This window comes from Nelumbo nucifera, chromosome 2 (genome assembly GCF_055504915.1).
Source record: "Nelumbo nucifera cultivar China Antique chromosome 2, China Antique-T2T, whole genome shotgun sequence".
Taxonomy (NCBI): Eukaryota; Viridiplantae; Streptophyta; class Magnoliopsida; order Proteales; family Nelumbonaceae; genus Nelumbo; species Nelumbo nucifera.
In genome coordinates, this window is record NC_142650.1 from 54,156,305 (window position 1) to 54,181,822 (window position 25,518).

Here is a 25,518-nt window from a genome sequence, read left to right on the forward strand (position 1 = left end):
CTGAATTTAAAGCCTTGGAGCAACTTATGAATTGGGAGGGCGCTACAATAATTCTCCTGCATGGAGAAGCTATGCAGCAGCCTATGAACTTGAAGTAGGTTCATTAATTAGTGCCCGTTTGGGAGGGCTTTTGCACAGCGGCTTCTTGTGTTTTGAGATGGGCCCCAAATGGAAAACGCAGAAGCCAAGTTTGGTGAAATTCAAAATGCAGGTATACCCTTTCTGAACGTTATTTTCTCGACTGTGGAATGAAGCTACTGCTTTTATGCAGCGGTTCAATTGAAACTCAGAAACCCTCCCAAACAAGATCGGATTCAGTGCTCACAAGGTCGTGCTCATACTGTTCTCACAGCCTTTAACAGATGTGCATTGGGAATATCTTCGTATTTGTATGCTTTTCTTCATGGGCAGATATTCCCAATGCAAGGCTGCAAGGGACTGCAAAAGGTTGAGCATGGTCTTGTGAAGACCAAATCTGATTTCCTCCCAAAGGCTCTTAGTCTCATTTGAGACAGGAGGGCTCAAGCTTTGGTTGAGTTGCTTTATCTGAAGCCACTAAAAGAAAGCTTCATGCAAGTGGCTTTGAAATAGTTAATTTGGGCTCTCCCAATTTTAAATCAATAACATTGCTTATAGGTATGGTCACTTCAAACTTCAAACTATGGATATGCTTGATATTGAAAAATTCAGCATCCAGCATTTAAAATTATGAGCTTGGATCTCTGAAAAAAGAAAAAAAAGGAATCCTATTTCTTCCTCACAGAATCCTCACCCATTTCACATCCCATTGCAGCGGGAGATGTTCTAATCCAACTAATTTATACCATGTTTTATTAAAGAGGTTGACAAATATAGGTTTTCATATTAGTTTGGTTTTAGGCCAAGGTCTATGCTCAAGATTGGTCTAGGTTGACACTAAACCCCACCCAATCCAATTAATTTATACCCATGTTTTATTAAAGAGGGTCAAAAAAGTTGACTATTGAAGAGAGGTGGGGGGAGATAATTAAGAATGATTTTATTAGAGAAGAATAATGAAAGATTTTGATAAAGAAAATTAAGACATAAGGGGGCTTTTTATGAGGAGACATGTGAGGGCCAAACGATTTTCAAAGAGGGGTCTTATGAGAGAATTAATAATGATTTTATTAGAATAATTATAGATTTTAATAGAGAAAATTAAAACATAAGAGGGTTTTTATGAGGAGATATGTTTGTACATTTATCTTAATTAGACTTTATTAAGGAGACTAAGATATATAGTTATATTTTGGTATAAATTCTTTATTTTTAATATTTCATGAGGAGAAAAAGTAGACTTGTGAGGCCCATGGTGACTGGTAATAGACCCTTGGCCTCCACTGCGGCACCATCTTGCTGCTCAAGAAATACACTTTAGCAAGGTTTACAAGGGAGCGATAATAGAATGGTCTTACCTCTTACTGATCTATGCTCCCTAGTCATGGAGCTGTTTTTCTTAACTATGGTTGGACACTGGGATGATGTGCAATTTGGTTTACTTATTTTATTTTATGGTAAAATAGTTAAATTAGTTTGGAGATATTTGAGTTAATAGGTAATTCATCCAAAATTCAAAATATCGATACGTTCGATACGTCGGTAGGAGTGTATCGAGCGAATCGATACAACATTTTGTGCTTGTTTTTTATATTTTTTTTTCACAACCGCTTCAGGGGGGCTGGTTTAGGGCTCCACCCCCTGAACCAGTCAGACCCCCGATACACCCACAGTAGGGGCGTATTGGAAGGGTCCCGGAATGATACGTATCGGCCGATACGGACCGATACATATCAATACTTTGAACCTTGAATTCATCTAAGGGTAAATTCAGTATTTTAAATCGTTTTTTATTAGGTTTCTAATCTCAATCTAGCAGAAGGGGTGTAGTAGATGCTACGGTGTCAAAAAGCTTGGGGGAATTGATAGGGGAAGTTCTAGCAACTATAAAAAATTTCAAGGGATTTCCTCCTAATGGTCCTCACACTTATCTCACAGCACGTTGCAGTTGCACATTGGGAACATCTCCCATATTTGTATGTTTTAATTCATGAGGAGATGTTTCCAATGCACCGGTGCTGTGAGAACCATTCTATAAGGAGGAAATGAGGCCTTAATTTTGAGGCCATTGTTCAATATGCAATTACACCTACATTTTTTCTCCACTTTTCTTGCACTTGCATTCATACTGTGTCAAATGTTCCCTTACATTTGCATAAATACCTATTTAATAAAATGCAGAACTTTGTATACGATATTTCTAAACCTTATATTTACACAATATATATTTGTATTTGTACCCTTCCAAGCCTAAGAGATTTTGAGTAGTGTTGGGCAAGTTTTTCCGAATGGTCTTCTGGGTTTTGGCAAACTCAAAAGACCAAAACTCAATCTTTTTTCATTTGGTAATGAAAAGGTGGAAAGTTAAGAAGACAGGTGCAAGAAAAGATCCAAAATGGCTGAAAACACCGAATTTCAAAAAGCTTGAAATGTAAGTTTTGTCGTCTTTCTACGTGCCAATAGCCTCCTAAATGCATTTTTAAAAGCCCAATAGACCAGGTTGCTTACCACATTGGTCTTGCTGAAATCTCTTCCTAAAAAGACTTACCGACCTGCACCTTGTTGTTAGAGAATAAAAGTGTTTTGAGCGATGACTTCACCAGACAGCTTTTTAACTTAAAATGATTAAGCTTAGGTCGGATGGTTTCTTGTTATTGTGTCTAGGCCGGTACTTCTCCACACTGAAAGGCTTTCACGTCACCTAACGAACGGCTTAGTTTAAACAGTTTCTTGGTATCGGTAAAAGAAAACGAACTCTTTTTCACTTCTTTTTAATGCAAAATGACGAGTTAATCACGTAACAGGTTGTAACTCTGGTTTATAAATAGAAGGTGTCAGCCTTCGTTTAATTGCATTAAATCACAAAGAGTTCGTTCTCTGTCAATTCAAGAGGACTCCCTAACCATCTCTCTTCAAAATTCGCGGCCCCGCTCGTAGCCTGTTGAATTCTGCTCTCTCTCTCTGGTTTTCGGGAGAGAGAAAGATACATCTTCCAACGGTGATTATTTCATGGCGGTGTCCAATCGAAGTGAGTATTTCGATATCGAAATCGACAGTAGAAGCGCGTCCTTCTCGTGGCAGTCTGATTCGCTTGTACAAGATGAAGAAGAACTTCTCTGGGCTGCAATCGAGAAGTTGCCGTCTCGGAAAAGAATGAACTTCGCAATCTTGAAGAACGCTTCTTCGGATACTGATGGAGGAGAAGCGAAGCCGGAGACTATCGATGTCAGGAAACTCGACCGTTTCGGTCGTGAGCTCGTCGTCAAGAATGCTTTCGCGACGGACGAGCAAGATAACTATAAGCTCTTATCCGCAGTTAAAGAACGTCTTGAAAGGTATCGTCATCCAGAGAGAACATCTCTGTTAATTTTCTCGTGAATCTCATACTCTTTTATCAATCATCTCTACTGATCTTTGACGACTTCTCTGTTTTGGTTTCTCTGATGTTTCTATCAACCATCTTATACTCTTTTTGCAATTTTTAAATTCCTTTTATTTGAGTTGTCATACTCTGGCGAATCTGTGTGTGTATGAGAGAGAAAGAACCGCTCCAAACTGCTTCTCTAAATCAAGACTTTCTAAAAATCTATAATTCTGGACTGACATGATTCTAGAAAACAGAGTCGGTTTGGAGGTCCCGAAGGTAGAAGTCAGATTCGAGAACCTGCATATCTCGGCCCAGGTACAAACCGGCACAAGAGCATTGCCCACATTGGTGAACTATACCCGTGACGCAGTCGAGGTATGAGATGCGATATTCTTTGATTATCAACTTTGATTTTTTTGGTAAGATAAGATTATCATTCTTATTATAAAAATCTCTGATTATCGTTATTTATTTATTTATTTTTGTTGAAATTCTATGATGATCATTCGTAATTGTAAAATTAATGCAGCAATTACTGAATAGTTTGAGGATATTTCGTCCCAAAAGGCACACGCTCAACATCTTAGCTAACATCAGTGGTTGTGTGAAGCCCGGAAGGTATAAACCATAAACTATTAATTAGAGGTTTTTGAGTTTCAGTTAGGGTTACACTTTCGGCTTCCAATTCACGGCGGATAGAGTGGGTAGGAATGTAGTATTTCCTCTCTGCAGTATGCCTCTATTTTTTTTCTTTTTTTGGTTTTTTCAGGAATAAAATCCGCGTAAATTTGACACATGCATTTATTATAAACTATGTCACATTGATGTTCAATGATGGGCTGGGCTCATGTGAACTCGAATTTCCTAATCACAGAATGGTCCCTGCACCCACCTCATAGCACGCATATATTGGGAACATCTCCCGTGCATATTTGTATGTTGGCAATGCAGGGCTACAAGTGGGTTTAAGAACCATTATGTGAGGAGGAATTAGTATTTGGCTCATCTTCCTTTCCAACATTAGAGAGAGAGAGAGCATTTAGCAATGTCCCAAAAAAGGCATTTGTTTTTTCAATGTCCACTGCTCATCTCCCTTTATTGAGAGAGAGAGAGAAAGCATTTAACAATGTTCCTAAATGCGTTTCATTTTTCAAACAATGCTCCAAAATGCATTTCGTTTTTCAATGCCCAATGCAAATCTCCCTCTCCCTCATTGAGAGAGAGAGAATTTAAAAAATGTCTCAAGGCATTTACTTTTTCAAAGTGAGAGAGTGACAGATTATTTAAAATCATATCCCCTCCTCTTCCATCGTTAACCTATTTAAGTGTGTTTAAGGTGGGATTTGGGATTTAATTCCGACATTGAGAATCTTCTTACGACCATTTAAAAATAATAAAATTATTTAAATATTATACAATCCATTTATTTTATTCAATTATTAAAATCCATTTGAAAATAATTACAATTAATGGACTAAAAATAATTAATAAGAAAGCAAGGTTCAAAATATCGCAACCTATTAATTCGTATTGGCCAATACGTATCATTCCGACAAGAACCCGATACGTGGAACATGTATAAATCTTTCGTTTCGTTTCTTTTCATATGTATCGGCTACGAGTCCATATTGGGTTGTTTCGGATCTGTGTCGGTCAATATGGGCCCGAAACAATCTTATACAGTTGGATCTGTATCATTAATCCATATTTAATACCAAATTTCTCATTAATGTCATTTATTTAATTCTAATTTCTCTTTTATTAATTAGCGAGTTACTCCAAGGCAAATTTAAATTTAAATTTGAATTTTAGCACCTAATTCAAATTCTCTCATTAATTCCTTTAATTAATGATTCCATGTCATTAATTTTGTTTTGTTAGTGTAAAAACTTCAAATTTTAGCTATAGCAAGATTCAAACCTTGGTCACTTGATTTTAAGTTTTAACAACCACAAGTTCGCAAATGAGCAATACATACTTGTTTGCTATGATTATATGTATTTTTAATTTTAAGTAAAGTTTCACTTAATGAGTGACAAGTTTTTATTAATAAATTCTAGAATTAATTATTAAAATTTATAAACTAATAACTATTATGATTAATTATATTAGTTTCTGAAAAATGGCATTTACATTTTAGTTTTTTTTTTGTTCTTTTTACACTTTAGTTATTCCACCATTTTTTTAACGGTTACTAATTGTGTCCCGACATGTCACACTTAGACCTGTTCATGGGTCGGGTTGGGCTGGGTTGGGCCGGGCTTTCACTCTGTATTAACAGAATTTTTTAAGGCCTGAGCCCAAGCCTGGCCCGACCATCGGGCCTACAGCTTGGGTCCGAGCCTGGCCCTCATAAAAAGCCCGAAGTCCGGGCTTGGGCCCGAGCCCGAAATTTAGCCCATACTGTTAGTGGCTGAATACAGAGAGAGAGAAAAAGAGAGAGAGAGAGAGAGAGATTATAAAGAAAAGAATAAAAAATGTATATATTAAATTATAAATATATTTTTTAATAAATATTATATTATTTATATATTTTATATAATATATAAAATATATAATGCTGAGTCGGGCTGGGCTTTTTTGACAAATCCCGAGCCTGGCCCGAAACACAGTCGGGCTTAGTGTTTTAGGCCCGAGGTCAGGCCCGCAGGCCTAATTACATGACCAAGCCCGACTGGGGTGTGGGTCGGGCCATTGGGCTACCCGACCCATTAAATTATGGTTTTTTCATTTAAATGACTTATTTAAAATCATATAAAGTTTGTAAATATAGTTAGTAATATATTTTTTAAGATTTTTTATTTGAAATTTGTACCATATTTACGTGTATCTTAATTTTTCGTCCATATCCATACGTATCCCAATACGTCTCTTAAAATTGTCTTTTTGATAAACCTTGCGTTTTCGATACTTTGAACCTTGATAAAAAGCAAAAATTATTATAAATAATAAAATAACCAATTTGTATTCTATATAAAAATAACAAAGGTAATAATGTCTCAATTAGAGTTCTCATGAGGCTCTTACTTATGAGTTATGATGATCATTTAGATTTGTCCTAACCCTATTTGCAAATTTGCGGACAAGCCAAAACGATAGTCCCCTTTTTTGCCTATTTATATTATAAGTAATAACTAATATAATTTAGATAGTATTTAGTAAACAAATATAATTTAAATAATAAAAATATTATCTAAAAATATAAAATGAAAAATCATAAACAATAAAAGGAATAAAGAACAAATAATACTCTCTAACTTTTATTTATATAAATTAATAACTTAATTACTAAATACTAAGTACTAAGTAATAAATCATAAAAAACAAATAATATTATTTAAATAATAAAATAAAAATGTTATTTATAAAATAATAAATAACAAAAAATAATGACTAAAACTAACTTTGTAAATAGTAAAAAATTAACAATAAAAATCATAAATAACAAAAAATAATAAATTTGAAATTTGAAATACACTATTGTTGGCTTACAATAATTTATGATATCTTCAATTATTTTTCTTAGGGCAAAGGTTTTCATTTCCTTTTAATCCCTTTGGTCATCATATTGGAAATCGAGTTTTTTCATGCATTGCATAGGACCCCTACTAGTACCGTATTCTAAAATGCAGTTATCCGCATGACCACATCAAGTTCCTCATATTGCTTTCTGACCCCTTTAGAATTTTATGTTTTTTTGTTTCCTGAATTTTTAAAATATCAAGTTAAATATGGGGCTATTTACTTATTTAAGTTCACCCACAACCATTTTGGTTCTTACACATGGTATGACTTGCACTATGGTTAGCATGGTTGGCGTTACCAGGTTTCAAATATACAGATATGGCAATTTGAACTAACTGGCCACGTTCACCCTCCCCATATCAAATTAAGGCATAGTTTGGGTCCCATGGTTCATTAAATGCTTTCTAATAAAAAAGGTTCATTAATGTTGTAAAATGGACAGGAAATATGTAACAACTAGTCATGTTTGTTTTGGTAAAAGGCTATTCACGTTGATGGAAGAACCTTTTATTTAATTTTTTCCATCCCGAATGCCCAATCTTCCAAGATAAACTCGAAGACGATACGATCCAATGGATAATCTGATCTTTTGTTTTAACTCAAGGTCCACAGTAGATTAGTTGAACTTATAGCTGTTTTATGGGTTGTGGGTTCAACTATTTTGTAGGAAGGTAGAACCAATCTTGGCAGGGTAGGTTCTGCTTCCAGCTGGTTTTTCCTTGGAACCAAACCGAACCACCAACTCATGCCCACCCCTAGTTTAGACCCCAGTTTTCTTCATGTAGTTTTTTAACTTTATAGGCTACCTTTTGACAAAATTTCATGGTTTTTAAGTTAATTTAGGCACTGCTTCACCAATTTATCATCTTTTAATTGTTTCCTTAGAACGATTTGACATACAATTTCATATTATATTGCTATTTTCTCGATTGTTATACTTTTTCTTAGTTTCCTAGTGTGATTTCTCTTAAACTGTTTTGTTTTGAGCAATTCCATCCACTCATAGGAAAAAATTATTTTGTGGGATTTTATCCATGAGAAATGGATTGATAATTTGGTTACAACTGAGTTGGAACTTTGGGAAATTGGATGGGTAACCTTACGCTAAAGTGTTTGGAAACTTGAAAGATGATAATGAAGTGTTCAGCATTTTTCCTTAAACGGATTTTGCCATTTGCATTTTCATTTATGAGAGGTTAACCCAAAGGTGGCCCCATTACTATTTATTGGGTTGCAATTTTCATTTTCATTATGAGAGGTTAACCCAAAGGTGGCCGATTACTATGTATTGGGCTTGCCAGTTGCATTTTCATTTATGAGAGGTTAACCCAAAGGTGGCCCATTACTATTTATTGGGTTGCATTGCATTTTCATTTATGAGAGGTTAACCCAAAGGTGGCCGATTACTATTTGGAATTGGAACAAGACTAGAAAGTGAAGTATATCTGAACTTTTATGCCCAAATAAGTAAATGCAGAGAAATACATGGATATTGCATGCCTTGTTTAGGTGACGGTTTTTTATGTCGTGGGCTTGTTCATTCCTCAATCAAGCCCATTTGGTTTTGGATGAATCATGTTAGTTATAAAAGGTATATAAATTAGACACATTTATTGGGGCTGAGGAATATGATATATGCTTACCTTTGATGAACTTGCTCAGCCCGCTGATGTAAATGAAAACAACATGCAAAGGTATATAAATTGGCATGAAGCCAATAAAATGGAATTATCAATTATTCAGGATTTTGTCTTAGAGAGTTTAAGGCTAGGAACTTATTAAAGTATATAAAAACCCCAAGGGTGATTGAAGTAATTTATTGGTTCTGCTAGAACATTAATTGTAAACCTGTTTAATTAGTTTTTCCCTACTACTTTTAAACTTATTAAATGGATTATTTTTTATGTTTTACTAATACAAAACCTTATGGAATATTTGTAGTTAGTGATAGTGATTAAATTAGTGGGAGTTATATAGGCTGCACGTTGATTGAATTCTCATTGTACATTTGACAAGTTTAGTGATTTCTCGATTTGTTTGGTTTTTTTATATCCTTGGATACATTTGGTCAGTGGAAGTGATTGGATTTGTTTATTGTTTGTGGTTTTGCATTTACATTTGTTACTATACAATTGAAGATGAATCTTTGGTTGGTTTATATGCCAATTTTATTCTCAAAAGGGAAGATGTACTGTGTACTAATTTGGTTCCCAAGGGAAAGTTGCATTGTGTACCAATTTGGTTCCTAAAGGGGAAGTTGTGTTGTGTGTAAATTCGGTTCCCAAAGGGGAAATTATGTTTTGCTTATGGAACATGTTTAGTTCTCAATGGGGTGGGATTCTATAATTTGGAGAATTGGTCCATAGAGTTTCTTAGACCTTTAGTGGGTGTTGGTTGCTCACAGGGAAATCTATTGGTCAATAAGAGCTCTTAAATGGATAGGGTATTCAAAGTAATGTTTTAAAACACAGAGGTGTGATGTGAGGCGTTCCAGTACCTAGAGGCGTGAGGTATAGTTCAAAACACAAAAGACGTAAGCCTTTCGAACACAAGGAGGCGTAAGCCTCCTTAAGAGGAAGAGGGTTAGGAGGAGGATGAAGAAGAAAGAAGGTTCTCACTTTTTTTTTTTTTTTAATAAAATCTTTTATATTAAGAAGAATAAAGATACATAACATTAATTGAAAGGGGGGTCTTGTTGAGTGACCATTGTTGGAGGACTATATTCAGTTTACTTTTGGTTATGAAATCTGATCAAATGACATAATTCACATACTATTTACACTTAGGCTATGTTTGGTTTGAAGGAAAAGGTAGGAAAATGGACCAAGCCCTTCCTTTCCTTACTTTTTCCTTTAAACCAAACACAACCTTAGGGAAGACAATTTTCCGAATGCCTTGATATGAAAATGGACCAGTATTTCTAAAGAGAGTGTGTTCCTCTATGTCAGGTATTTGTGGTATTATTGGAACTTAGTTTGGTTTGCTCTTCATGAAGCAGATATTTGGACTTGGTGATCAATATAAATGAATGTGGTTTTCAAATAGGATGGCTACTTGATAAAATTTTTGTCAACTCGGATTTTCTTTCCTTTCAAATGCTTTTCAAAATTAAAGGAAATGGGTACGATATTCCAAGATATCAGCTCTGAAATTGACCCATAATTAATTATTAAGTATTAAGAAAAGTGTCATATATAGAATGAAATTATGTATGTATGTATTGAAAGAAATCCAGCAAACTAGAGAGCTTCTCCTTCATATACAGGGCATTCTATTTATTTATTTATTTTTTAAGAAATAGAATCTAAGAAGTGGGCATTCCCCACTCTTGCATATAAACTTCCTTACTTAAACGTGTTTATCCACTCTTGGAAAAAGTGAGAATAGTGATAACTTTAGATACATGGCAATCCATAAAAAAAGTATCCATTTCAAGTTAATTGTAGGTTACCTATAAATCCACACCATTTGTTGGACCCATATTAATATTTGTAATTCAATTTCCTAATTCAAATAAAAACATTATAAAGACTTTTAAAATTATAAGTTAAATCTGCATTAATCATTTAAGTTAAATAAGAAATTCAAATTAAATCTGGATAAATAGTGAATCTCAAAGAAAATATTAAATAAGAAATTCAAATTTAATATACATTTATATTAAAGGAAAAGCTTCAAACTAAAGAACGTGTCCCTCAAACACATGGGACTCTATCTTTTTAAGAAATAGTGTCTAATATGTGGGTACTTTCCATTTTCAAGCAGAAGCTTTTTTCCCTAAACATGTATCTATCCACTCTTATAAAAAGTGAGAATAGTTAGCTCTATTCTTAGAAAAAGAGTTAATTTTAGACACATGGCTATTCATAGAAAAAAAAGTATTCATTCAAAATTCAAAAGGATGTGGGGTCATATTAATCTTTGTAATTTAATTTTCTAATTTAAATAAAAGAGTCACTATAAGGATTTTTAAATTACAAACTAAACATGATTTAATTATTAAAACTAAATAAAAATAAAAATTAAATATAATTATTGGATTAATAGTAAATCTCAAATAAAGTAATACTATTACAAAAAAACATAAACACTCAACCATTTTCCCTTCCAGCCAATCTAACGTAGCAGTTGTTTTATGAAAACAAAACCACTTCAACTCCATTTGGGAAGAGTGCAAATGCTGGTTCAATGCATATATGTACTCTGTTTCAGTTTTGCTAGTGTTTGACAAAAATGCATTTGTGTCTTCAAAATGAAATTTCAAGATATGTTTGCATTCAGAATGAGAGCAAAATTTGAATACAAAAATGGACACGTACTTTTTCACTCAAAGTGATTAATGTTAAAAAGGTATTTTCCAGTCTCAAGATTTATATTTACACCCATTACAACTAAGAAAGTAAATTGGTATGTGATTAATGTTAAAAGGGTATTTTCCAGTCTCAAGATTTATATTTACACCCATTGCAACTAAGAAAGTAAATTTATCAATGCAAAACTAAACCAACTTTGTTTTTGCATGGACCAGAATGCACTTTATATATTTGTATTTGCATTCTATTTACACTCTTCTCAAACGGAGCCTTACATTTATTGTTCTCTTTTGTAAGGATGACATTGCTTTTGGGCCCTCCTGGTTCGGGAAAATCTACCTTTCTTCGAGCTCTCGCTGGGAAGTTCGAGCATGGCTTAGCGGTTAGTGCATTTTCCCATCTTTAATATTTGCATGCATAATTTGCATTCATGGGAATCAATATGGTTTTCAAAACCGGTCAGGTAATTGGTTTCGTTTTTCCCCAAAAATGGGATATCTCAAAAACCGTTGATTTTTGTCAGCAAACCGCTGACCCGGGTGGCTAACCGTTTGAACGATTTTGCCTATTTTTTCAACTCAAACCGTTCGACTTGGTAACCGGACGCCTGACCGGTTCGGTCTCCGAGTTGATTTTAAAAACCATGGGAATCAACATTGGTTGCATTTTCAAACCCTGACTGAACTTTTCTTACTTTATGGGCTACACAACAGGGCAGCCCATCCCCCAACCAATCAGTTGGCACCTTGCAAACGTGGCTAAACTTGTTCACATGTTAGTTTGGTTTCATGGCTTTGATTGCTGTACACTTTTTTTCCCTCATGATACCAGTTCCGTTCTCTTACCCACATGTACTCACATGACATCACAGCCACACTTGGAGAATATTTCCTTTACTTGTATGTTATCATGCTTGGCATATGTTCCTGATGTATGGTTATAGTGTCATGGATAGCTGTGGGTAAGGTTCTTGTGGGTAAGAGATCCAGATTGTAATGGGACTATACATCTGGGGAGTCAGGGACAACCCATCCCAATACCCTTAACCCCTCCTTGGTGGGCTCGAATCTGCTACTCACAAGTTGTTCCGACATCTCTACCCACAGAACATTACAGTTGTGCATTAGTAAATTCTCCCTTTTCATTCATAGGGAGATGTTCTCAATACATTGTGATGGTGTTCCGTGGGTATAGATGTGGAAACATTTTGTAGGTAGCAGATTGGGAGTGCTCCTTGGCTCCCCCAACACTAGTGATAACGGGATTTGATCCCTAAATCTTCAATGCAACTAGCAAGAGAATTTACCAATTGAACCACCATCAATTGGTTGATCGTGATACTTGGTGGACCGTTCAACCATACCTATTTTGCGGGGTATATTTTGGCTGATGTATCCGTTTGTGTTTTTGTTTTCAAAAACAGAATACCATTACCTAACACCCCCTCCAAGTGGGTCCACTCTAACGGTTCAGGACTTGTTGGACTGAGCCACCATCATTTGCTAAGTTTCATTTGAGCGTGTAACTGAGTAGGTAGTCTGTTATATCAGCACTGATGAATTGGAAATTGGAATGCCATATCAAACCGAGTGTTAATTTACACAGAATTGGAATGCCATATCAAACTGAGTAGGTAGTCTTTTGATGACCAATCAAAACACCCTCACACAGGATAGAGTAGATAAAGATCAATGGTTTTTTAAACTTTTCTCCATTCATAAAGATATTAGTTGATCTTTCATCTTCATTTGCGTTTCCCTGAAAAGTTCAGGAGATAGATATTTGTATACATGCAAGAGTATTCTATAAGTTTTTATTGACTCATCAGGTCTTCTTCTCCCCTCAGAAAAGCGGCAACATTACATACAACGGACATATGCTTAATGAATTTTGCGTACAAAGAACTTCTGCCTACATAAGCCAAACGGATAACCACATTGCAGAGCTAACTGTCCGGGAAACTTTAGATTTTGCTGCGAGATGTCAAGGTGCAAGCGAAGGCTTCGCAGGTTTGCTTATTACTTTCCATCACATATTATTATGTTGAAAGATTATACACTTTCTAGATGTTCTAGTGAATTTGGTTGCAAAAGAGAATATGGAGTGAGTTCAACGTAAGGAAGTCTTACCTTGGATTTGTATTCTCAAATCCCAACTTTCTTTCCATACTTTTTGTTGCTAGATATGATGATTTATTGAAAAGAGCTACTGTGGTTTTCTTATAAGAATATCTGTAGACATGTTACTTAGGAAGCTAATATGTGATTGGTTAAAACTCGCTACTAATGATCATGAGTACTTTAACGAGTTGTGTCAGAACTATGATTTTCAGTGCAAAGTCTTACTCGTTGTTTCATCACTAAAAACTGTAGGATATTTGGAAGATTTGGTCAGACTGGAGAAGGAAAAGAATATACGTCCAAGTCCAGAAATTGATGCATTCATGAAGGTTCCTATCTAATCCTTCCTCTTGAAGCTCTTATCTATTCCTTTTTTAATCATTCTCAAATTTTCTGAAATTTAATTGAAAATAGGCATCATCTGTTGGGGGAAAGAAGCATAGTCTTTCAACGGATTACATCTTGAAAGTCCTTGGTCTAGATACATGTGCAGAAACACTAGTCGGTAATGACATGCTCAGAGGTGTCTCAGGTGGTCAAAGAAAGAGAGTTACTACTGGTAAAAAATTATCATCTATCATACATCATTCTACTGAAAGCCAATAAATTCTGCTTGACCGTCAACTACAGAACCAATGACCTGAAAGTCATGCTCAATTCCACATAACCTTTCTTTTTTTGTTCAAGAATATTTATGTTAAATTATTATTCTTATGTTGTCATCCAATTTCAGGAGAAATGGTTGTTGGACCAAGGAAAACCCTGTTTATGGATGAAATATCTACTGGACTTGATTGTTCTACAACATACCAAATTGTAAAATGCATACGTAATTTTGTTCACCAAATGGAGGGTACTGTTTTGATGACCCTCCTTCAGCCTGCTCCCGAGACGTTTGATTTATTTGATGACTTAATACTATTATCTGAAGGACAGATAGTTTATCAAGGTCCTCGAGCACAAGCATTAGATTTCTTTCAATCATTAGGCTTTAAATTGCCACCTCGTAAGGGGGTTGCTGATTTTCTTCAAGAGGTACTTTTTTTTTTTTTCAAGAGGTATTATTCTTTATGGTCAATATTTTAGCCTGTTCTAAGATCTAAGGCCTCTCTGCCCGAATGGATCTATCTTATATCCAGGTTACCTCCAGAAAGGATCAAGCACAGTATTGGGCCGATCCTTGGAAACCATATGTGTTTCTCTCTGTTTCAAAAATTACAGATGCATTCAGAAACTCTGAGTTTGGAAGGTCTGTGGAGTCCAATCTTTCAGTTCCATATGATAAAAGGAAGAGTCATCCTTCAGCTCTTGCCAAGACAAAGTATGCTGTACCAAAGTGGGAACTCTTTAAGACATGCTTCACACGGGAACTTCTATTGATTAGCAGGCACCGGTTCCTGTATATATTCAGAACATGCCAAGTATGCTTTAATCTTGCCATATTTATGAGTGACATTTTAAACAGAAGAAATGTTATTTGCGAAATCTCTCTGTTTTTGATCAATAAGTAATCAAATAAATGCATTAATAAAAGAAGGGAAATAAGGATAAAAGGGGTCATGAGTGGAAAGACCTAGACAAGCACCGGTTCCTGAGCAAGGACGATAATCCTTTCTGTTCTTTAGTAACTATTTCATCTTTTCGTATTAAATGCTTGCATATCAATAACATTTAGCATATCAAGGAAAAAATGCACTTTTAGGCCACTTCTTGTCAGGGTGTTTATAACAGCATTTACGTATTTTCACAGGTTGCATTTGTTGGATTTGTTACATGTACAATTTTTCTACGAACAAGATTACATCCTACAGATGAAACAAATGGGAACCTTTACCTTTCTTGTTTGTATTTTGGTCTGGTGCATTTGCTATCCAATGGATTTTCGGAGTTACCAATTATGATATCCCGATTGCCAGTTTTCTTTAAGCAAAGAGATAATTTCTTCCATCCTGCTTGGGCTTGGTCCATTCCTAGTTGGATATTGCGTATACCCTACTCAGTCCTGGAAGCTGTTGTGTGGTCTTGTGTTGTATATTATACTGTTGGTTTTGCTCCTAGTGTTGGAAGGTATTTTTTTTTTTTTTTTGCCAAGTTTAACATTCTTGTTGCTGCATTTTGTTTTGAAAGTTTTGGTACTTATCAACTCTCAATTGTTATTAGGTTTTTCGGCTTCATGCTCACTTTCTTTTCAGTACATCAAATGGCACTCGGCCTCTTTGGCATGATGGCTGCTATTTCACGGGATATCATCATTGCTAATACATTTGGAAGTGCTTCCCTACTACTTGTATTCTTATTGGGAGGATTTCTCCTTCCAAAAGGTTGGTTTAATTAATTTGATTTCATAAGTTGAACAACAATTTACTGAAGCTTTCCTTAATGATTGAGTGCTTTGTATTCCAGCAATGATTAAGCCATGGTGGATTTGGGCTTTCTGGTTGTCACCATTATCATATGGGCAGCGTGCAATTTCAGTCAATGAATTTTCAGCTACAAGATGGATGGAAGTATGCTCTTTAGTACTTATACACTAGCAATTTGGTTAGATCTTTGTGCTTTATATATTTGGCATATCTCCCAAGTACTTAATCATTTGGACAACTGTTGAATAAGACTTACAAGTGTTGTTAACATTCTTACTTGGCAGCGATCTACATATGGAAACACTACAGTTGGATATAATGTTCTCCATTCACATGCTCTACCCAATGCTAGTTACTGGTATTGGCTTGGTATTGGGGTTATGTTGGCTTATGCAGTGGCCTTCAATAGTTTGGTGACCCTTTCCTTGGCTTACCTTAACTGTAAGTCTACAAGGACTTCATGTTTTATGGAGCTATAGTTTAATTGTCACTTTTTCTTCCAGTAATGGTATGTGGTTCTTTATTACAGCTCTGAGAAAAGCCCAGGCTGTGATTGCATTGGATTGCAGAGAAGATAATTCAAATAATGATCATGGTCAGTGTACATTCTTTAAAACTTTCACCAATATATTCCAAATTTAGGACCCGTTTGGTTTGCGGGGATAGGGATCTGGAATGGGGAAGAGAATAAATTATTCTTATTCCAACTTTTTGGTTGGACAGAATCGGAATCCCACTCCCATTCCTGGTGGAATGGCATTCCCCCATTTGAGGGAATGGCCATTCCCTCCCCCTCCCTTGGGAATGAAATCCCATTCCATCTGATTCCAATTCCCATCCCCATTCATGTTTGAACCAAACAAACTGGGGGAATAGACCATTCCGATTCTGATTCAAATTCTAGCTGTAAACCAAAAGGACCCTTACTTCAGTGCATCTATTTTCTCATTAGATTTTTTCATACACATGTGATTTGCCAATACGTGTCTAGTTTATCATTCTTACATTAACAACAACCTGATTTTTGCAGCGAGAAGTCCGATACCTGATTCAGAGTCCTTATCTTTTGAAAGTAGAGCTCCAAGGAGGGGAATGATCCTTCCATTTCAACCACTATCAATGACATTTCATAATGTTAATTACTTTGTCAACATGCCTAAGGTAATTTTGTGTAGTAGCTTTATTTTCTTTTTTTTTTCTAGTGCACATTTTAGTAAAATTTTTTTTTCTTTTTTTTTCTTAGGAAATGAGTTCAAAAGGGATCCCAGAAAAGAAGTTGCAACTATTGTCAAATGTCAGTGGAGTATTCTCCCCTAGTGTTCTTACTGCATTAGTTGGTACAAGTGGAGCAGGGAAAACCACATTGATGGATGTGCTTGCAGGCAGGAAAACTGGTGGATATATAGAGGGGGATATTAGGATATCAGGGTACCCAAAAGAGCAAAGTACTTTTTCCAGAATTGCAGGATATGTTGAACAGAATGATATTCATTCTCCTCAAGTTACAATTGAGGAATCCCTTTTGTTTTCTTCATCTCTTCGCCTTCCAAAAGATGTCAGCAGAGAAAGCAGGCGTGTTAGTGTCTAAGAAGAGTAAACATCTAAAATATATGCTTCTTACAGTTTTTTTTCTTAATTTAATCCATTATTATCTATTGTAGGTGTTTGTTGAAGAAGTTATGACATTAGTAGAGCTTGATACTCTAAGGCATGCTTTGGTTGGTTTGCCTGGGACCAGTGGCCTATCAACTGAACAAAGAAAACGCCTAACAATAGCAGTGGAGCTTGTTGCAAATCCTTCCATTATTTTCATGGATGAACCTACATCTGGATTAGACGCACGAGCAGCGGCTATTGTGATGCGTACTGTTCGTAATACTGTTGATACTGGAAGAACAGTGGTTTGCACAATACATCAACCTAGTATTGATATATTCGAAGCATTTGATGAGGTGGCTGAGAAGTTTTCTTTGTTTTTCATCCAAAGTACTCCTTCAAACTATAACTTACATATAATTCTTGTGATTGTGGTGCAGCTACTTCTTATGAAACGAGGGGGTCAAGTTATATATGGAGGGAAGCTTGGAGAGCACTCACAAATTATGATCAACTACTTTCAGGTACCATTGAGTTGATTGATATAGTCAATTGTGTGCCATTTACCTTCTCAATTCAAACATTGTGGAGAACAGTTATGAATTTCACTTCAAACTGAAGAAATAAAAATAAATTGTCCCATTTAGAGTTGTAGTTATGCAAAGAACTTGCATAAGTTTATTATCTTGGGTTCTCTTCTCCAACTCCTGGTAACAAAGACTCTTACTTATCAAAGAACTTGCACAAAATGCAGTTGTTTATTCATCTAAATTTATGTGTTCGTGATAAACATTACCCAACTCAGCTCAACAAAGCCTTGTCCCAAGTTACAAACTATATCAGGTCGGTTAGACAAATGTGATTTTGCCATTCCACTCTATTTTCTGATCATATCTTTGAACCAAAAACATGTAAGCCAGATTTGGCACTCAATACATTTGTGCTAAATTTGTATTTGAATATGAGAAAGTATTAGTTAATTCACCCTTAGTTTAGGATTTCCTTTCAACCAAGGATTCAAGTTTCCATGAAATCTTATAAATATTGAGATTTCGTTCTATTTTCAGGAGTGGCCATAACGAAATATATGGAGCATAACAAAAAATGATATAAAATAGGAGTCTAATTGGTTATTTGAATAAGATGTGTTTAATATGAGATAGAAAAGAATGAGATGGATAAAAAAGGAAAAAAATAAAAAGAATTTGAAATATATATCTATATATATACTATTTATTTATTTATATTTATTAGTTTTTCTTGAAATTCTGAGCAGACTTTGAAAATTTTCTGAAATTTCGGTTTTGAGCCAGGTTGATGTAAAACCAAAATTAATGTAAACCTTTGGTTTTTGATGTACGAAAGCATCTCTTGGGCTTTTCAGTTCCATTTATTAGGTGAACTCCAATATGGATCTCTTTGATAACAGCTGAATTGGTTGAACTGAGTGCTCATTGCTTTGTCTTTTAGTGGACACCATTAAGTGCTGGGCAAAACTCCTTAATGGCTGAAACATCCATTTAGGAGCTTGCCCCCTCAATGACTTATTCCGTAAAAGACAGTTTTAAGCTATTCAGTTCAGCTGATTCAACTGTTATCAAACTGCACCAGTGCACCTAAGAAAAAATGTGATGGCACTTCTGTTAATCCATGGAGAACTCCTGCATTAAGATCCTCACTTCCCTCGATTGAAGTGGGTTCTCCAAACGCAGTCAGATGGAGTAAAGGTTTTGGAAGTGATCCACATAAATTGTCTAAATGCTAAATGAACTTAGACTACTATTGGATTGTTGTTCACCTATTTTGTGGGTGAGTCCACTACCCCAAACGTTTCTCTTGTGAAGGAATTTCTTTTATAATTTGTTTTCTCTGATATGTTTTCACATAAAAATCTTATGACTGATGGTTTCATTTTCCCTTGCCATCTAATCCTCATAGTAGTCGTTATTGCCCCGCCAAATTTTTGTAAATAAATTCATTTTCATGTAAGTAAGAAATATTTTTGTTTTTTCAAATTTCAAGTAGTTGTTATATTATTTTTTTATCAAACTTCAATATAGTATTAAACAATTGATTAATAGAAAACAAATTTATTGATAAGTTTCTGTAAGCTTGGCAACTTATTCAGTTGCTTTGTCCAAGGAAGAGTGATTCAGCCTCATATTTCATTTCCATGCACAGGGACTTCATGGAGTCCCTCCCATTCCCGATGGTTATAATCCTGCAACTTGGATCCTTGAGATCACTACACCAGCGGCTGAGCAAAGAATTGGGCAAGACTTTGCAAACATATACAGGAATTCTAATCAATACAGGTAACAGTGGTCAATATTGTTTGATTTGTTTTCTTTTTTTTTTTTTTGAAAATGGTTGTTAAATGGTTCCCCATTTATTTGCTTATTCTTATATTGTATGATACTTGCATTAACATTATGATTTGAATTTTTTACTTAGGGAAGTGGAAGCATTGATTGAGCATTTGAGTATTCCAGCCATTGGCTCTGAGCCCTTGAAGTTTTCTTCTACATATTCACAAGATAGCATAACACAGTTTCGGATTTGCTTTTGGAAACAATTTCTTGTATATTGGAGAAGTCCCCAATACAATGTTGTGCGGTTATTCTTCACTATAATGTGTGCGTTCATAATCGGTTCAGTGTTTTGGAATATTGGTTCAAAAAGGTGATTCCTTTCTTCCTTTTCATTTATCTTTGATGGATAATTTTTTTAATCATTCTTATCGTGTTATGAGATGCATTGTTTAGAAAACACGCGGATTGGCCAGTTGGACCAGTTAAACCATGATCGGCCCCTAGCTAGTTTGGTCATACCCTAAAAACTGTTGTAAATGAAAAATCGGTTTTATGAAACCACCCACCTAGGTCATTTATTTTAAAAACTTAAAAATTAGCCATCTATCAACTGCATGATTATATGCCTTGTTAACCATTCAACCTGGTCATTGATGAGATGTTAACTGTTTCTTGCTCTTTGGCGTAATTCTTGTATTGATGAGATGTTAAGGATAATTACTTATATACCCTGTACTTTTAGGAAACTACTTAAATATGCCTTGTAGTTTGATAAACTACTTATATAGCCTTGTTAACCATTCAACCATTATAATTCAGAGAAGAATTTGAAGTCCAAAAATTCAGAGAAGAATTTCTAGCACTAGGAGTCGCCATTTCAAGCATCAAACTCAAGAAAATTTCTCCTATCATATTTTTATAACAATACATGAGAGAGGAAACTGTTTTGTTTCTTAAAATTTCTCCATGCTAGTTTAGTTATAAGTTTATAACTGAGTTCAAATTAGAAGAGTCTTTGATGCCAAGACCACTGTGAACCTTCTCCAGTGCAATTTGAGAGCAATTAGAGAGCTGAATCTTCTTTTCACTGGTACTTCTCCAAAGAAGTCCTTTTTACGTAAGCAAATGTATTTCTGGTCACTCTGCTTTTATAAATTGGCATACTCAAATGCTTAACATTTTGATAGGAATCCCAAAGGAACCTTCAAATTTCGAGGGGCATGTTTTAAAAATTTGATGAACAGTCAAGAGAATTTTTTACACATTTTGGTTCATATATACTGTTGAAAAATCTAAAGTTGAAAACCCAAAGACCTCAACCTCAATTGTATGATAGGTTAAAAATATAAGGAAACCTATGAACCGCAGTTTTGCAGCCCAAAGTCATCCAAATCAACAAGCTCTAGGGTTTCGGTTTTGAAGAAGATGAACGGTGTTTTCATTATATATATATATATATATATATATATATATATATATATATATATATATATATATACGGCTCTATACATTTTATAAATGGTCTGTTGATGTCATGTGGGGCCACACGCATAATTAGTTTTTCAAACTAAAGGATATATTTAAGTAGTTTGGTAAAGGAATATGGTATGTATAAGTAATTATCCCTTGTAATTATAAAGAAGGGACTTTGAAAGTCTTGAAACCCAATCCATTTTTTGGGCTGTCAGTGGACTTTGAAAGTCTTGAAACCCAATCCAACATCTTTTTCAATTATTTTGGATTCAGATGACCCATTTACATAATTGGATCAGATTTGGACTTTATAATCTGCATCCGATTAATAATTGAATTTTGGATGCAGATTTAACCTATTCATTTCCATTAAAATCCAGGTTCAATTATTTTATACTATATATTCAATATATAAATTATATTATATATTTATATAAATAAATAAGTAAAAATATACAAAAAAGAAATTATAGCTAATAACTTTAGGAACTAGGAAGAGAGAAGAAACAAAATGATATGCTGTCTAGATTGCAAATATAACATTAGGACATGATCTATGGACTATTTTCTGGTTGAGTTTAGAAAAGGGAGAACAAGATATTCACCTTTAAAAAGCATAAGAGGTGGGCAAATGATTGGCCAGAATAGTATAATTGGCCATGTAGAGAGAATTGCATAAACATGGCTTCCTTCTTTTTCTTGGTTCTTTGGAATGTAGAGTTAAAAAAGGCCATCAGTGTTATTAACCAGAACTTTATAAATATTTTGCAGGGGCACAACACAAGACTTATTTGTGGTGATGGGAGCTCTTTATGCCTCCTGCTTGTTTCTTGGAGTAAAAAATGCTTCTTCAGTACAACCAGTAGTTTCTATTGAGAGAACAGTTTTTTATAGAGAAAAAGCAGCTGGAATGTACTCACCATTACCTTATGCAGCAGCACAGGTAGGAGTGTTAAGATTGGATGAAGTTTTGTTTTCTTTTTTCTTCCCTAAGTTTGGAATAATTTGTGATTTGTATATATGTATATTTATATGTTTCATCAACAGGGTCTTGTAGAATTACCTTACATTGCCATGCAAACAATATTATTTGGTGTTACAACATACTTCATGATCAATTTTGAAAGGACAATAGGTAATACTTGATACCCTTATGCCATATGGAATCCAAAGCTTGCCCGTTATCTCTTTACAAATCCTTCTTATGCTCCTTTCACATCATATTATTTTCAAGGATTGTATTAAATTTTGACTCAAGAAGAGGCCAAATAATTTTGAAGATAAATCATGAATGAATGACAAATAATTGTTTCTCCGAGTTCCAAAACATTCATCCATGGAAGACTTCATAGAATTGTTTTGCAAAACTCTTGAAGGATCATCATTTTATCCATTGGAGATGTTATGGTCCCACTTAATTCTTCTCCTTTTTTTATGTGTTTCAAGATTTTTTTTTTTAACTTCACTCACTACTCCAAAAGTAAAAATCTTGCACTTGGTGGGTTTATTTGGTATTGTGATCAACTTATGTGTGAAGAAATATGTAGGGTTTATTTGGTATGCACATGCATGTGCACACACACTTGAGGAAAAGATCAAAAATCTGTTCTAATGTTGAGTTTTGAGAGAGATGGATTTAGACACATCTTTCTTTTGGGAAAATAGAAATGCAGTGAGAAGTCTTCTTGCTGTAACTAAGTAATGGTGTCAAAATTTTAAAACACAAAATTTGCATCTTCAAGTAAGTTGAAACACATTCATATCCACACACACTTGAGGAAAAGATCACAGATCTGTTTTAATGTTGAGTTTGAGAGAGATAGGTTTACACATCTTTCCTTTAGGGACATAGCAGTGCAGTGATAACTGTTCTTGCTGTAAAGAAGTAATGGTGTCAAATTTTAAAACACAAAATATGCATCATCAAGTAACTTGCCTTGAATTTACCAAATTTGTTGGCCCAGGCTTCACTATTACATTTTCCTCCCTATTTACACTTAAAAAAATCTACAATCAATTTGCACTGGTTACTTTAATGACTTGTAAAGTGCAACCTAAGTACAAGTGATATTCTTGGGAAAATCTATGATGCGAGAAAGACATGGTATTGGAAGAGTTTTGACCAATCAAAACCCACCCATGAATTTTCATAAATAACATCTGATTGGCTACCACGTTTATGATACCAGTTAATTGGTCAAAAATTTTTCAGACATCATATCTTTCTGATATCATAGTCGAACCCAATATTCTTTCCTTTAAATAATGGAGGATCATAGGTAACTAACTATCAAGTCATTTGATTCTTTAGCCCTTTAGATGTCTAAGATCATGAAAACATCTTTTTGTTTTTCCATTCGTACTGTTTTATAGTTTTCCAATAAGCAACCTAGAGGAAAAAAAATAAGACAGATTTCTATAGAATCCACCCAAATTTAACATAAATCCTTTCCAATCTTTCACCTGTCAAGCCACTGCCTCAAACTTTCTTAGTCATGTTTTGGTTAGACTTGTAATGTGGCTGATTTATATGTAATGATTCAACAAGCATGTGTCATGTTTTGCAGGAAAATTTCTGTTTTACCTTCTGTTCATGTTCCTCACGTTCACCTATTTTACATTCTATGGGATAATGGCAGTTGGCCTGACACCTTCTCAGCAATTTGCTGCTGTTGTTTCTTCTGCATTTTTCTCTCTATGGAATCTTCTCTCAGGCTTTCTCATCCCAAAACCAGTGAGTATCCATTTTTTATTGGTGCAACTGAGTCAATCCCCAAGCTTTATCTGTTGGCACTGCATTTCATCTATGGGGAAATAAATAATTGGAAGAATTTTATAACTTCTCATTCATGTGCTTTATGCATTTTCAGAATATTCCAGGATGGTGGATCTGGTTTTACTACATTTGCCCTGTGGCTTGGACTCTTCGGGGTATCATAACTTCTCAGCTCGGCGATGTGGAGACCCATATTGTTGGATCTGGGTTTGAGGGGTCTGTGAAGGATTATCTGGAGGTTAGTCTAGGCTACAGTTCTGGGATGATTGGTGTTTCTGTAGTAGTGCTCTTTGGATTCTGTATATTCTTCTTTCTTGTCTATGCATTCTCGGTCAAATTCCTCAACTTCCAGAGAAGATGATGAGTGCAGAGTTAGGGGAAACTAGTGCTAAATAATGTAGAAAGGGATCCAAATTTAGTAATATCAAAATTGACATTGTCATATGGTACAAGGAGAACAGATTGCAATCAGAGGAAACCTAATAGGAGGTTCTTCATTCAGATTGCCAGTGGCATGATCAACTCTACCAATACCCAAAGTTAGCTGAGGAGGACAACCTTCTAGACAATGTTCGAAGTCACTATATACAATTTTAGTTTTGCTCAGAATCTGAACAATCAGCATTTTATCCAAAAATGGATTATAAATGAAGCATTAAATTGAAACTGTTTTCAGATAGAACTAACAACATAAAAGCAATATAGTTATTTCAAGATAGAGAAGAAAGAAAAATAAAGATCAATGCACCCTGTTTTTATGTACTTGTGATGTGAAGTTGGTTGCAACTTGCAAACCAAACATTTAGCCAAAAAAACAAAAGATCGAACATTTAACCAAATCATTGGTAGACCACTATTTTGGATGTACTCCAGACACAAAGGGCATAGGAGGCCCTACATCATCCCTAAATCTGGATTTCCCAAAATGACAGATCAAGATTGACCACAAAAAAAAAAGAAAAAAACATATTCTTTAATGATTCTAATCAGTCAACCAAGAGCCTCTAGGGATAACTCTATAGGAAGATTTTCAGGATTGAATGGGTGCTGAATCATCATATTAATGGACATTCATGGAAACTTCAGATTTGAGTCTTCCAATGATCCTAGTTATCAAATGCGAGGCACTTCATAATTAAGCCATTAAGTTACTCAACTTTCAACAATGAAGGGCATCATGCTGCTCTTGTGGCAATGGTTAAGATATTAAAATTTTTGTTCTAGCATGGCTTTTAAGGCTGAACCACTGAAGATATAATGTTTGAACCCGTTTCTCTCTAGGGTGAAAGGAAATGAGGTCGCAGAGTGCATTCAATGCTTGAGGTGGGTCTCATGCAGCATTCCATATATGTGAATGCACAATAGAGTAAGATACACGATAAAAGAAACTATGTATATTTAACACTTCTATAATAAATATCATTATCACCACCTTTGGATGATTAACAAAGACCAAAACAATCACTACTGCTCCATTTGGTTTGAAAGAAAATGTATGGAAAGGTAGGGAAACATGTACAAGGATTTCTACAGGTTTATGCTAATGGTGGGAAGCAACATGTTGCAGTGTTGCTTAGGAGAATGTTCCACATAAC

At 34.9% G+C, this 25,518-nt stretch overlaps 1 protein-coding gene across 8 annotated transcripts in view; it reads left to right on the forward strand.

Annotated features, from left to right (window-relative positions):
* Positions 1-2,864: 2,864 nt before the first annotated feature.
* LOC104601259 (ABC transporter G family member 31-like) overlaps positions 2,865-25,518 on the forward strand; it is a 35,782-nt gene continuing 13,128 nt past the window's right edge. For 2 of the 8 annotated variants that reach the window (XM_088897491.1, XM_088897494.1), the window contains exons 1-23: positions 2,877-3,413; positions 3,700-3,820; positions 3,975-4,063; positions 11,581-11,665; positions 13,130-13,292; positions 13,656-13,732; positions 13,818-13,962; positions 14,137-14,438; positions 14,543-14,824; positions 15,154-15,724; positions 15,807-15,910; positions 16,051-16,207; positions 16,296-16,361; positions 16,797-16,927; positions 17,010-17,342; positions 17,428-17,718; positions 17,803-17,886; positions 19,544-19,677; positions 19,817-20,044; positions 21,919-22,090; positions 22,195-22,282; positions 23,715-23,881; positions 24,018-24,161. In XM_088897491.1, coding sequence (XP_088753617.1) covers positions 3,088-3,413; positions 3,700-3,820; positions 3,975-4,063; positions 11,581-11,665; positions 13,130-13,292; positions 13,656-13,732; positions 13,818-13,962; positions 14,137-14,438; positions 14,543-14,824; positions 15,154-15,724; positions 15,807-15,910; positions 16,051-16,207; positions 16,296-16,361; positions 16,797-16,927; positions 17,010-17,342; positions 17,428-17,718; positions 17,803-17,886; positions 19,544-19,677; positions 19,817-20,044; positions 21,919-22,090; positions 22,195-22,282; positions 23,715-23,881; positions 24,018-24,161 — 4,260 coding nt within the window. In that variant the 5' untranslated portion in view covers positions 2,877-3,087. Of the gene's footprint in view, positions 3,414-3,692; positions 3,821-3,974; positions 4,064-11,580; positions 11,666-13,111; positions 13,293-13,655; positions 13,733-13,817; positions 13,963-14,136; positions 14,439-14,542; positions 14,825-15,153; positions 15,725-15,806; positions 15,911-16,050; positions 16,208-16,295; positions 16,362-16,796; positions 16,928-17,009; positions 17,343-17,427; positions 17,719-17,802; positions 17,887-18,116; positions 18,638-19,543; positions 19,678-19,816; positions 20,045-21,918; positions 22,091-22,194; positions 22,283-23,714; positions 23,882-24,017; positions 24,528-25,518 lie in introns of those variants that run through there. The other 6 variants (XM_088897492.1, XM_088897493.1, XM_088897495.1 and 3 more) reach the window with 6 other exon arrangements.